Here is a 12,650-nt window from a genome sequence, read left to right as displayed (position 1 = left end):
AGGTATTTTACTCTGACATTAACTCTTCTTGTAATGTCCTTGAAATGCGTGTTCCATGTTAAATTTAAAGTGAAGTTTATTCCTAGAAATTTAACTATTCGTGAAGGTGATATTGACGTCATTAAGTTTTAACTTGATTATTTAATTTTTTCCTTGATCTGTTTATTTTTTCGTGAAATGCAATGGCTTGTGTCTTTGTTGGGTTCAATGATACGCGCCACGAGTTGCACCACTTAGAGACAGAGTCCAGTGCACGTTGGACTCTGTTCGAGGCTGTACCAGGGTTGCTCGAAATACTCCAAATGGCGATGTCTTTTGCATATTGTGATGTTGATGTGTATGTTTGTTCAGGGTTGTTGTCAGTACTATACTGACATTTTATATATTTCAAATATCCAACTTACAACACAAAATAATAACAAGTACAAAACATATGATGTTCTATAACTACTGTACTTTAACTTGCTTTCTATCTGAACTATGGGTAGGTACAAGTGTATAACGGGTGGGTACAAGTGCGTAACGGGAAGGTACAAGTGCGTAACGGGTGGGTACAAGTGCGTAACGGGTGGGTATAAGAGTATAATTTGCAGAAGCTCAAACAGAGTGGAAAGATTAACTAAAGTGGCCAATTCAGTGTGAACAATTGACACGTGATATAGAAAAGTGAAGAGTGAGAATTTATTTAAATATATATCCTTTTGAAATTAAGAAATTACTAACAATATATTTACAACAGTAAAAATACAGTTTACCATAGAAGTAACACATAATGTGCTTTTCTTATCCTTTCTAAATGGTTGATCTTTATACTCCCATTTATTAAAAATGTCTTTACTGTCAAAGATTCTTTCCGATTTCTCTAATTTCGTCAAAACAATGAAATTTGATCAATCTGTATACATTACCAGTTTTGATATTAAGTCCTTATACACTAACATTCCACTTGATGAAGTAATCAAAGTAAGTAGTGATTTAGTATTTCCTGATAACACTAAGGTTAATGGCTTAACTAAAAATCAATTTACAAAACTACTTGAAATTACAACCAAAGAATCACATTTTGTGTTTAATAAGACATAAAACCAAATTGATGGTATGGCTCACCACTTGTTCTCATATTAGATAATTTAGTTTTGTCTTATCATGAAACTGATTGGTTACGGCCCTGGCCATCTCAATTTAAGCCTTTAGTTTATAACAGATACGTTGATGACACTTATATTGTATTCAGAGAACAGAGCCATGTCAAAAAGTTTCAAGATTATTTAAATTCTAACCACAGGAATATCAAGTTAACAGATGATCAACAAAAAGAATGTAAATTGCCTTTTTGAGATCTAGAGGTCATCAACCTGAACAGGTTCAAAGCCAGATACTACCACATACCATCATTTTCTGATCATTTCAGCACATTTATACCTGATTTGTTACAAAATTAATTTAATAAGCATTCTAATTCATAGATCTTATTGTAATTTTCACGATGAAGTTATCAATATTAAAAAATATTTGATGAAAAATGCCTTCCCTCTAGCAGTCATCAAAAAAAGTATTTTTGAATATATTAATTAACTTTACAACCTCAAGATTTCAGACTCCAACATCCCCAAATGCCCTATCACTTTGGTGTTACCCTTCACTGGTTCTCATGGCATCAAACTAAAAAAAAAAGTCAAGAACATTCTGCAATCAACTTATCTCCAAGTCAGCCTGAGAGTGATCTTCAAACTGAACAAATAAATATGTAATATTTTCCATTTCTCCTTCAAAAACAATCACTGGTGTATCAATACATGTGTCCATGTTGTAAGCATAGCTATATTGGGTCAATGACACAAACCCTAGCTACCAGAGTCAAAGAGCATGTGCAAAACAGCCCTTCCAACAACTCTGGAATTTACAACCATCTAAGCAAAGACTGTAGCAAGAAGCCGAACATCAATCACTTCAAAATGATAGACTCGGCAAAAGAAGAATGAACGTTAAGGAAACATGAAGACCTCCTAATTCGAAATTTAACATCAAAGCTAAACACCACCACTGGATCTCAAACTGTGATAAACTTATCATGCCTGAGATGGATAGAGTTAAAATTTCGAACAATCAAATGTTAATATCTATCTCAAATACATCTAAATATGATCTTTACACTGAAAGTTCAACTGTAGAGATTATTCTTCCAATTATGGGTTTTGAATGCATCGCCATCTTACCTTCCAACTTGGATGCAGAGATCACCACGAATGGTACCTGGGTTTGATTCCATGGGGTTAGTGGCTCCAATTATATCCCTGCCTGTCTTTACAACATTCAGACCTTCCCATGCCTATTGAGTATATAATAATATATCTACTTTGAAAAATCTGGCAACAAGTATTATTAAGATCTTCAGCAGTTCTTATTTCAGAAGTAATAAAACCATAACCATATAATAAACATGTATAACCAATTGATTCTTGTATCCTAAATATTATTTTAGTCTAAACTTATATAACTGATTCCTAAGTAATGTTTTAATCTAAATCCATAATTGCCAGTTTTAAAAGTAGGAGTAAAAGTTAAAAATGTTTCTCAAGAAAACTTTTTGTATCCATATCATAATAAGACCAAACCCTTAATTCTGCTTAACATTAGAGCTTATAGGTCCAACTTAGCAAATGATATTATGAGTATTATTGTGATGCAATATTATATATAATTCTTATACTAATAATTTTGTTTATGCATTAATTTGAATAGAATACTCAATTACAGGAACATGAGAATAATTATTCCACATTTAACAAAAATTATATTTAATCATTCATAATCACCATGGCAACTACAGGACCCATCTGCATGTATTTAACAAGACCATTGAAAAAAGGGCGACCTGCTAGTTCTTCATAGTGCTTCTTCAAAAGTACTTCATCAGCCTACAAAGAAGATTTTGCAACAATTATTCATTTCACTTCCATAATACATTGGACTCGTAAACAGTAATAATAAGCTAAGATTTTTTGCACATAATTCATTGTTGAAGCCAAAAACTTCACTAATTGACACTATTATTGTATAGTTAAAAATATCATTTGGTAAATATCTTATTTAACATATGATAACATAACATGTTTTGGGACAACAAAAGACCTATTGGTCCATCTCGGCCGTCCCACCCTCTAAATTATACTAAAACTATTAAATAAATTAATTTTAAAAAAATCTTAAAGCCAGCCCTTATCATCATTTATATAGTTATCAAGCTTTCTCCTAAACTCACTTAAACTTACTGCCTCTACAACAATAAAATTGTCTTAGCTGAAGATGACTCCTACCCTGCCAAAATTTATATTTGTGTCTCCTAGTCCTACAGTTCTCACAATTAAGTATGAAAGAAAATGATACATCAACACTATCAATTCCCTTTACAACCTGAAACACCTCAACTATACTTTTTTCAAAAGAAAATAATTTGAGAGATTTCTATCTCTCTTCGTATGACAACCCCTCCATCCCAGTAACCTTCCTCTGAATGCTTTCCAACAGTTTAATGTCCTTCCTAAGGTAAGGAGCCCAAGACTGAACACAATATTCCAATTGTGACATAACCGGGGACCTACACAATGAAATTATAACCTCTTTAGACTTGTATTTAATATTTCTATAGATACAACCTAAAATCCGATTTACGCTACCACTAACAACAGAACAGTGCTTGGATGGCTTTAGAGACTGATCAACTGCTACACCAAGATCCCTTTCCTTCATAACACTATTAAGGTTATTCCCATCCAAATTATAATAATCCACAAACATTATCTTGCATTTATTATAATTAAAACTCATCTGCTATTTATTTGCCCAAATCACTAAATGATCTAAATCCTTTTGTAAATCAAAAAGATCAAAGGTCCTAAGACTGAGCCCTGAGATACCCCACTTGTGACATTAATCCAGTTTGACTGAACTCCATTTGTAACAACCCTATGCTATCTTCCATCCAACCACTCTTCTATCCACTTTTCTAACATCCCCCACACCTATAAAGATAATATTTTTACAAACCTTTCATGTGGCACCTTGTCAAAAGCTTTCTGAAAATCCAGATACACCAAATCTATGCCTTTACTTTCATCTACATAAGCAGTAACCTTTTCAAAAAATGTCAAAAGATTTTTAAGGCATGATTTTCCCTTAGTCAAACCATGTTGACTATCCAATAAGATTCTAAACTTTTCAAATTCATTGACAAGGACTTTGTTAAATGACTTTGTAAATCTTTTTTTTTTTTTTTTTTTTTTTTTACTTTCAAAAATTTTCCCACAACTGATGTACACCTAACTAATAGACCTATAATTATAGGGCCAATTTTCATCACCTCCCTTGAAAAGAAGTGTTACAGTAGCTAACTTCCAATCCTCTGGTACCTGCCCATTATTCAAGGACTTAAAAAAAAAATAGTAGTAATTGGCTAACATATCCAATCTTTAACCTCCTTCAAAACCCTTGGGGAAATATTATCTGGTCCAGAAGCCTCATCATTCTTTAAACTTCCCAATTTTTGCTTAACCAGCTCAGAATTATTGCAGCCATCTTCTTTGACCTTGTTTCCATCTCTTAACTGGTCAAGATGATCAAAGCCTCAATAAATGTCTGTTTTGGGAACACTAACCAAAATCATAATTTTATAAAAATTCATAGTTGGTTTTCAATTCTTCTTCACTGAATGACTGAGAATACAATCACGCATTACTTGATTAAAGATGTAATTATTTCTGATAAAAGTTATAATGGTATTGACATGTAACATACTTGCAAGTAATAAAAACTTCAAGTGTAGAACAAATTTTTTTTAAAGATTTGCATTGGCAGTGACCACTAGTATGTTGGCAAAAACATATTTTGTTTAAAAGTCATTTGGAAGTTGTATATTTTACAAATACTTATTGTATATAAAAAAAATGACTAAAACTGTGATCTTCCTATTAATTTAATTTTTAATGTTTCATATACTTATCTGTTGCCATTTTCCCTTTTGTAGTCCTGATAAGAAAGGCATGTGGAATTTGAACAAGACCTTTTGATTAGGATTGAGAAAGGAATGTTATCTATTGGCATGTGCTTAAGCCTTGGAAGTTGTGCTTACATTTTTTAGTATTTTTAACCAGCATATTGTAATTTTTTGTTAATACAATACTCTGCTAGATGGATGTGGAAAGAAACTTATGTTTTCTTTTCTTCAGTTGTGGCTCTCAACATATACTTCTACTATCCTTCAACAACAAAGTAAATAAGACCACTAACTCAACCTCAATGAAAAAAATGTCTTAAAACATCTTCTAAATGTATTTCATTGTCCCACAGCACAGCTTTCTCATCACTTCTCTTTATACATAATCAAAACTTCACTTTTTAACTGTAGTCTTATACAATGCTTGAATATAACCATTGGGTATTTTTTGTAGAGCCCATTTTGTATCTTATACTTCTCTATTTTTAATTTTTTATCAATACTTACACCATAAATTTATATATATATTTGTGTAATAGGTATTAAGCTCAGCTATTATGATCTAGGTGGCATTTTGAAGAAGAAAAAAAGGGTAGTTATTTCCAAAGATAACATTTATGTAAAATAAAGTTTAGATCCACTGTTATGAAACAACACTGAATCTATAAGGATACAAACTTCAACACTTTAATATCGGACCAAAGAGGGACCAACTTAAGTGTCCAAACTTGTATCCATAAAATTTTGTTGTTCGTGTTCCATAATGATAATAATGGATCTAAATCCTATTTTAGATTACATGGTATTGTGCCTTTACCAACTATTAATACACTGTTTTAATAATCCCAAATTCATGTATAATGGTTAATTAAATATGTTGAAAATATTCATCTCTATTGAAAACCAGTAAGTTAACAAGTAATAAAAAACATTTTGTAAATGTAAAATGATATAGTGATGGCAGTGCCAAAAAATAATACAAACAAGAATATAAGGATGATACAGTTATAAATAGATCATTCCTACATGACTTTCAAAATTAAAATTTAATGTTACACTATAAAATGCATGAGTACAAAATGGTTACAAGATTGGTCAATTCAACTAACCTCATAGCTAGAGTTTGTACTATTCAAGACATGTTTCGACTCAACTTGGTTTTCCTTGTATGTAAGCCCTAGGCGCTTAGTTATACTACATACCAACAATAAGAAATATAGAACTTCCAACAGCAGTAACATTAAAGTCACATCATTTTACATTTACAAGATGTTTTTTAATACATTTTTGTGGTTTTTCCTCCTTGACTGAAAGTTAATGTATTCTATGAATGTGTGTAATACAACTGAATATTATATGTATTGAATTTTTTTTTTACTCCTTCACTTCATACATAATATAGTGGTTGGCTTCCTAAAGACAATGACCGTATAGTGTACAAAGCACTGAGTATTCTACATATTACAATAATGTAATGTTCATCTGTTGTTAATTCCTGTTTTACATTGTACTTAAGCTTTTTAAAGGAACACCAGATTTCTATAAAAAAGCTAGCTTCAAGGGGTAATGATAACAATGTTTACACTACAAATATGATTTTTAAAAAAATTACTACTAGTTATTACAACTAAGTGATGACATCATGCACTGCCCAGAAACACACAGAATGGATTTAGGTTTAAAGTGATGTTAGTGATAAAGTAGTTGTAAAGTTAACTTGACTCAGCCAAGAAGAAAGATGAACAATTTGGTGGGTTGGTCACTTTCATGTTTGGTATCTTAGTGATGGTTTCTTGCCTTTTTTTGGGGCTTGCTAGGTAGAGAAACAGTTGAAAGTGAGTGGCAATCATCTTTTAAAATAAAAATATCTTTCACTGTTGATTTTTTAGCATGCATATTTGTATTATGCTTACTGAGTACCTTGGCTTGGTCATCCCTACATATAGAATCTACCGACTCTATGACAAAGTAAGAGCTAATAGCACAAATTAAATATGAAAAGTAAAATCACCCCACTTATTATTTGTATAATTAATATTTTACCACTGATAAAAAATGCATTTTGTTATTGACTTTACCAAAAAGCAAAAAGAATAAAAATTAGCTGCATAAATTATAAATTCATAAAATTTTAGAGGGACAAAAAGGAGCTTATTAGCTCATCAAGGATGTACCTTCCAGCTCCCAAAAATAACAACCCCTTACTACTCATGTGTTCATCCAATCTTTTCTTGAACTCAGTTATATTTCTGCCTCCACCACCCTTGAAGGCAGCTCATTCCAAAAGCAAACCACCCTGTTCAAAAAGCAATACTGTCTAAAGTCTAAACTGTAGACAATTCCTATGCTCAATCAAATCTCTCTGACCCTTCACCTCTCCAGAGAAAACAAGTTTATTTGAGATTTTAGTCTCTCCTCATAGGATACTCCCATCATCCTAGTGGCTCTTCTCTGAACCTTCTCCAACAATTCAATGTCCTTCTTGAGGAAGGGAGCTTAAACTGAACACAGTACTTTAAATGAGGCCTTACAAGTGATCTATTCAGTGAAACAATAATACCCATTGTCTTGTATTCAATACTTCTACAGATGCTACCCAAAATCCTATTAGCCCTATTGCTAGCTACAATACACTGTTTAGATGACTTAATTGATTTTTTTAACACAATCCCAAGATTGTTTTCTTCAACACAGTATTTAATGCATTCACATTTAAATTGTAATAATAATTTGAATTGTGAAAAACCAACCTGCACCACCTTACATTTTGCGTAGTTAAACATCATCTGCCACATATTGGCCCAATGCATCAAATGATTTAAATCTCCCTGTAAGTCTGCAGCATCTTTGATACAGTTAGCCATCCCAGAGTCAATATTATTAATATAAATCACTAACAGAGGACCCAGCAGAAAGCCCTAAGGCACACCACTTGTAACTGTGATCCAGTCAGATCTAACTCCATTTATTACTACTCTCTGCTTTCTACTCTCCAGCCAATTTTCTATCCAATTTAATAACATTTTTCCCACACCCACAGATTTAAATTTTGTAACAAATCTTTTGTGAGGCATCTTATCAAATGCTTTCTGTAAATCAGGGTAAACCAAATCCACAGTATTCCCTTCATCAACTCTTGCAGTAATATCCTCAAAAGATTTGTTAAACAAGACTTTTCTTTAGTGAAACCATGCTGGCTCTTTGACACTATATCAACCTGCTTCAAGTAACTCTACAATGCATCTTTAATCACTCTCTCCAAAACCTTTCCAACTACTGATGTCAGACTAACTGGCCTATAATTGCCTGGACAATGTTTATCATTCCTTTAATTAGCCTTACTTACATTATCCAACTTCCAATCTTCTAATACTTTTCCACTACTCAATGACCTATAAAAAATATTAGCTAGTGGTTCACAAATAAAATCTTCAAGTTCTTTTAAAACTCTGGGGTAAAAGTTGTCTGGTCCAGGGGATTTATCAATTTTTAGGTTTCCCAAATTTTCTATTACTATTTCAGAACTTAAAATGATATAATACTTATAAAGAGAACATATTATTTAATGAGTTTAACATCTCATAATCTTCCGAGATCAGCTCCCCACTATCATTTTTAAGAGATCCAATATCCATTCTAACATTTTTCTTACCCATCATATACCTAAAGAATTCCTTACTGTTTGATTTAACTCTCTCAGCCACCCCTCTTTCAGATACAGTTTTTGCCCTTTTAATTTCCTATTTAACCAGTTCTCTTGACTTCCTATAGTCCTCCAAGTCCTTATTATTTCCAGTAAGTTAAAATTTCTTGAATTTATTATGCTTATCCCTAATATGATCTCTTAAACTTTTATTAAACCATATTGGCTATTCTGCTCCGTTGCCCCTTTTTTTATGTAGGGAATATGTATGTTCTGTATGCATATCAATTTTTCCCTAAATGCTTCCCACATCTGTTCAAGATCCCCTTCCAACTCTTTAGTCCAAATATATAGAAGCCAGATCATGTCTCATTCCATTAAAATTGGCTTTTCTGAAATTTGGAATCAGGGTACTATTCTTCAATTCTACATGTAGTAAAATCTCACAACTAATAGTGAAATGATCAGTTGTACTTAAATGCTCACCAACAACAACTCTATCATATTCACATTGAATGCTAATATTGAATCTAATATAGCTTTCTCTCTTGTAGGTTCCATCACCAGTTGGTGCATAAAAGTATCCTGAACAATTTCCTAAAACCTATTCAGGGCACTGTCAGACTCGATATTTTCCCAATCAATACCTCTGAAATTAAAATCTCCAATAATAACATCTTTTTCAGCTACTATTCTGATATTTTTTATACAGTTTCTCATTAACTTCCACATTCTGACCTGGTGGTCCACAACAAATCCCAGTTACAAGACTTTTCCCTTTATATCCGCTAACTCAAACTGACTCAACCTCAGTGCTATTTTCTTTAATATGCTCTAACTCAACAGGATGGAATTCACTCCTCAAATATAGAACTACTCCTCCCCCTTTTTTTCAATACTCTATCTCTAGCCCGGTATATCAAAAACAATTTTATCCCCAAAATTGTTCAAATCTAACAAAGTCTCAGTGATTCCCATAATATCAAAATACTCAGTTTCCACAACTGCTTTGATCTCAATTTCATTTCTAATAATCCTAGCATTACAATAGTATGATGCCCTTTATCTCTGAATCAATTTAGTTGGCAGTTTGGAGAATGTGATTTTTCAACTAAGAAACTTAAAACATTTTAATTCACAACAGTCCTAAACTGTACAGTTTTTTACACTTCTGTACAAATTTTATCATTTCACACTTAAATCTAAAATATGTTTTCAACTAGGGTCTGCCTGAAAACCTTCAAGAGGAGTTTAAGGCAATCCTCCAGACCATATAGCTGGATATGTGTCCTGGATTTTTTATCATTAAAATCTGGTAACTGTTTTTTATGTCACAGTGGCTAGATATCCAGCAGCCAGGAATGATCATTCAAGTACTAAATATCCAGAAGTCCAAAAATTTGAATATTGTTGAGCTACAACAATAACAGTAACAATTAGGGGTGAAATTCTGCCCATACTGAGTACCAGAATTTATTGTTAAAGTAATACTAGTACTGGGGCTTATTTGAGCTGCTTTGTCGGTTAGAAATATATTTTTAGAAATATGTTATTTTTATTTTTCAATAACAGGTCCACTTCACCTAGCTGAGTACTTCTACCTTTTCTTTTCTTTTTTGAGAATTTTACCCCTGGTAATAATAATGATAACCCACCGAAAATTAAAAAAAAAAAAAATACACAAATTGTATTCTATATATATAAATAATATAAATTACTATATTGGAAGTTTATCAATATTAATTATTCAAGATCGTGAAATTATGTTATATTAAATTATATTGCTGGGTGTCTAGTATTTCGACGATCGTTCCCACAGCTTGTATTTGCGTTGATCAATCGACATTAAGGAAGAATAACGATCGCTATATATATTTTTTAGTGCAAAAGTTTTATTCAGATCATTCTCGTCAAGCATGAAGAAAAACCAGCTTCGTAATTTACTATTACTTATTCTGTAAAGCGAGAGGTGATCGTAGCTCATCAATATTCAAATATTTGGACTGCCGGGTAGTTAGTATTTGAAAGATCGTTACCGGTTGGAGGGTATCAAGCCAGTACTTTTTTGGGATCCAACCATATACTTATCTAGCATGCTGCATATGTCACAGTAAAGGCTAAACTTACGAAATTAGGTTTCGCAAGACTTCTAAGTTCTAGTTATCAGAAGTATAACATGTTATGTGGCGAGAAGTTTTCTTATCACCATGCGCAATTTACAAACATATGTATTACAATCCCGCACATTTAACGTTTACTTTCGTAATACAACGAAGTTATATTAAAGTTATAATAAACCTCATATTAATTATATTTAATATTATAAATATAAAATTTCGAAAATTAGCAGTAGCCTGTACAAAGTTTGTGTAACTTTTGCTTTTGGAGCTGACTGTTTACCTGTAAAAATTTCATTCCAATTAGTTTGAACCCTTTCTTTTCGAATCGCTGAATTATTTCACCTATTATACCTCGCTGGACACCATCAGGCTTGACCATAATAAAAGTTCTTTCTCTTTGTGTTGCCATGATTGAAGAATTCGAATCAAACCCAGCAAACTAACGTATATCTCCAACCTCTCACCACCACGCTGCAATGAAAAGTAAGAGAGAATTCAATCTTCATCCGGGCATTATATCTAAAAGATTACGAACAAATTATTGGGCAAAAAATTAACAATATATGTTCATTACACATCACGAATTAAAAAATTGGTTAGTACAGTTGAAATAAAGATAAAATAATACAATAAATTATTGAGAGGATACAAAATTTATAATATGATTATATTATTTTAAAGGCTTAGGGCTGGAAAAGATTTTGGTCATTTGTTTCATTATGGAAAAATAATATGAGATACTCCCTTACAGTTTCAAAAGTTAGTTTCGGGTCACTGAGTATTACGTCAAGCGTTGAAGAATTGGATCTGTAAAAAATTCTAACCTGTTGAATCACATCATAACCTAACGCCAATAGTTAGGTGCGTTTTATAGTATACTGATGTGTTTACCCAAATACACATAAAAAAAGATGAAATCATTTTTAACCAATACTACCTCTCAGATACGAGGAGAGGTGAAATAGGTAATCGACAGATGTTAGCTACATGTTATGTATGTATGTAGAATGGGTATTCTTATTCTTATTATTATTATATATATATATATATATTGTTACGTCTCCGTTCGTTCGTTAATTTTCCGTAAATTCGTTCCGACGAAACTTTAGCGACACAAGTCCTTTGTTAAATAAAACTGGTTTATTCTTTCTGAATATAACTTTGCGATACACTTAATTTCAACAGTCGCGCTATAACAAACACTATAATTCAAACGAACGTCTCACGTGCTCAACAATATTCTCTCTCCGTTCAATTACACACCCTCTGACTGCAGTTCAATTACTCATTACATTACACATTGTTTTCGTCGCTTCGTGGCCGGTCTTATATATACCAGACTACCCCCAATCTAGTAGTCTCCCGACAATTTACGAAGGTTCGAGAAGGTCGTGGCGTAATACTAGTCACGTGACCTCGCTGACGCCACACTATTTTAGAAGCGAAATATTTTCAAGTGAACTTGCACATGATTATCAAAAAAGATAGTTAATTTGGAAGTGCAACTAAAAAACAAATAACTTCTGCTAATTTCCTGATATCTGACTATTTTATGAGTAATTTGAATTTATATTGAATATTGTAGCACCAAATAATTTGGTCAGTCTCGATGCAACGGATGGACTTCTGTCATCAATTTTTAATGTTCGGCTTTTCATAATGTATTTTTAGTGGAATGCATGGCCAGGTGGTTGGGGCGCTCAACTAGCATTCTGAGGGTTGCGGGCTCGAATCCCTGTCCCACCAAACATGTTTGCTCTTTCAACTATGGGGCGTTATAATGTGATGATCAATCACACTATTCCTTGGTAAAAAGAATAGCTCAAGAGCTGGCAGTGGGTCTTTAGTCTTTCACTGCTAAATTAGGGATGGCTAGCGCAAATATCCCTCATGT

General features: G+C 32.5%; 1 protein-coding gene across 1 annotated transcript in view; it reads right to left on the bottom strand.

The window, feature by feature from the left end:
* Nucleotides 1–11,264, bottom strand: part of LOC106467743 (nucleoside diphosphate kinase A-like) — a 15,399-nt gene extending 4,135 nt beyond the window's left edge. The window contains exons 1-3 of the mRNA XM_013928120.2: nucleotides 11,037–11,264; nucleotides 2,817–2,918; nucleotides 2,217–2,329 (exon numbers count right to left, since the gene is read on the bottom strand). Of these exons, the coding sequence (XP_013783574.1) occupies nucleotides 2,217–2,329; nucleotides 2,817–2,918; nucleotides 11,037–11,165 (344 nt within the window). The 5' untranslated portion in view covers nucleotides 11,166–11,264. The remainder of the gene's footprint in view (nucleotides 1–2,216; nucleotides 2,330–2,816; nucleotides 2,919–11,036) is intronic.
* Between the last annotated feature and the right edge of the window lie 1,386 nt (nucleotides 11,265–12,650).

The sequence above is a fragment of the Limulus polyphemus genome, unplaced genomic scaffold (assembly GCF_000517525.1).
Source record: "Limulus polyphemus unplaced genomic scaffold, Limulus_polyphemus-2.1.2 Scaffold2725, whole genome shotgun sequence".
Taxonomy (NCBI): Eukaryota; Metazoa; Arthropoda; class Merostomata; order Xiphosura; family Limulidae; genus Limulus; species Limulus polyphemus.
Note: the sequence above shows the minus strand (reverse complement) of the source record. Positions and strands in the feature narration are given on the sequence as shown.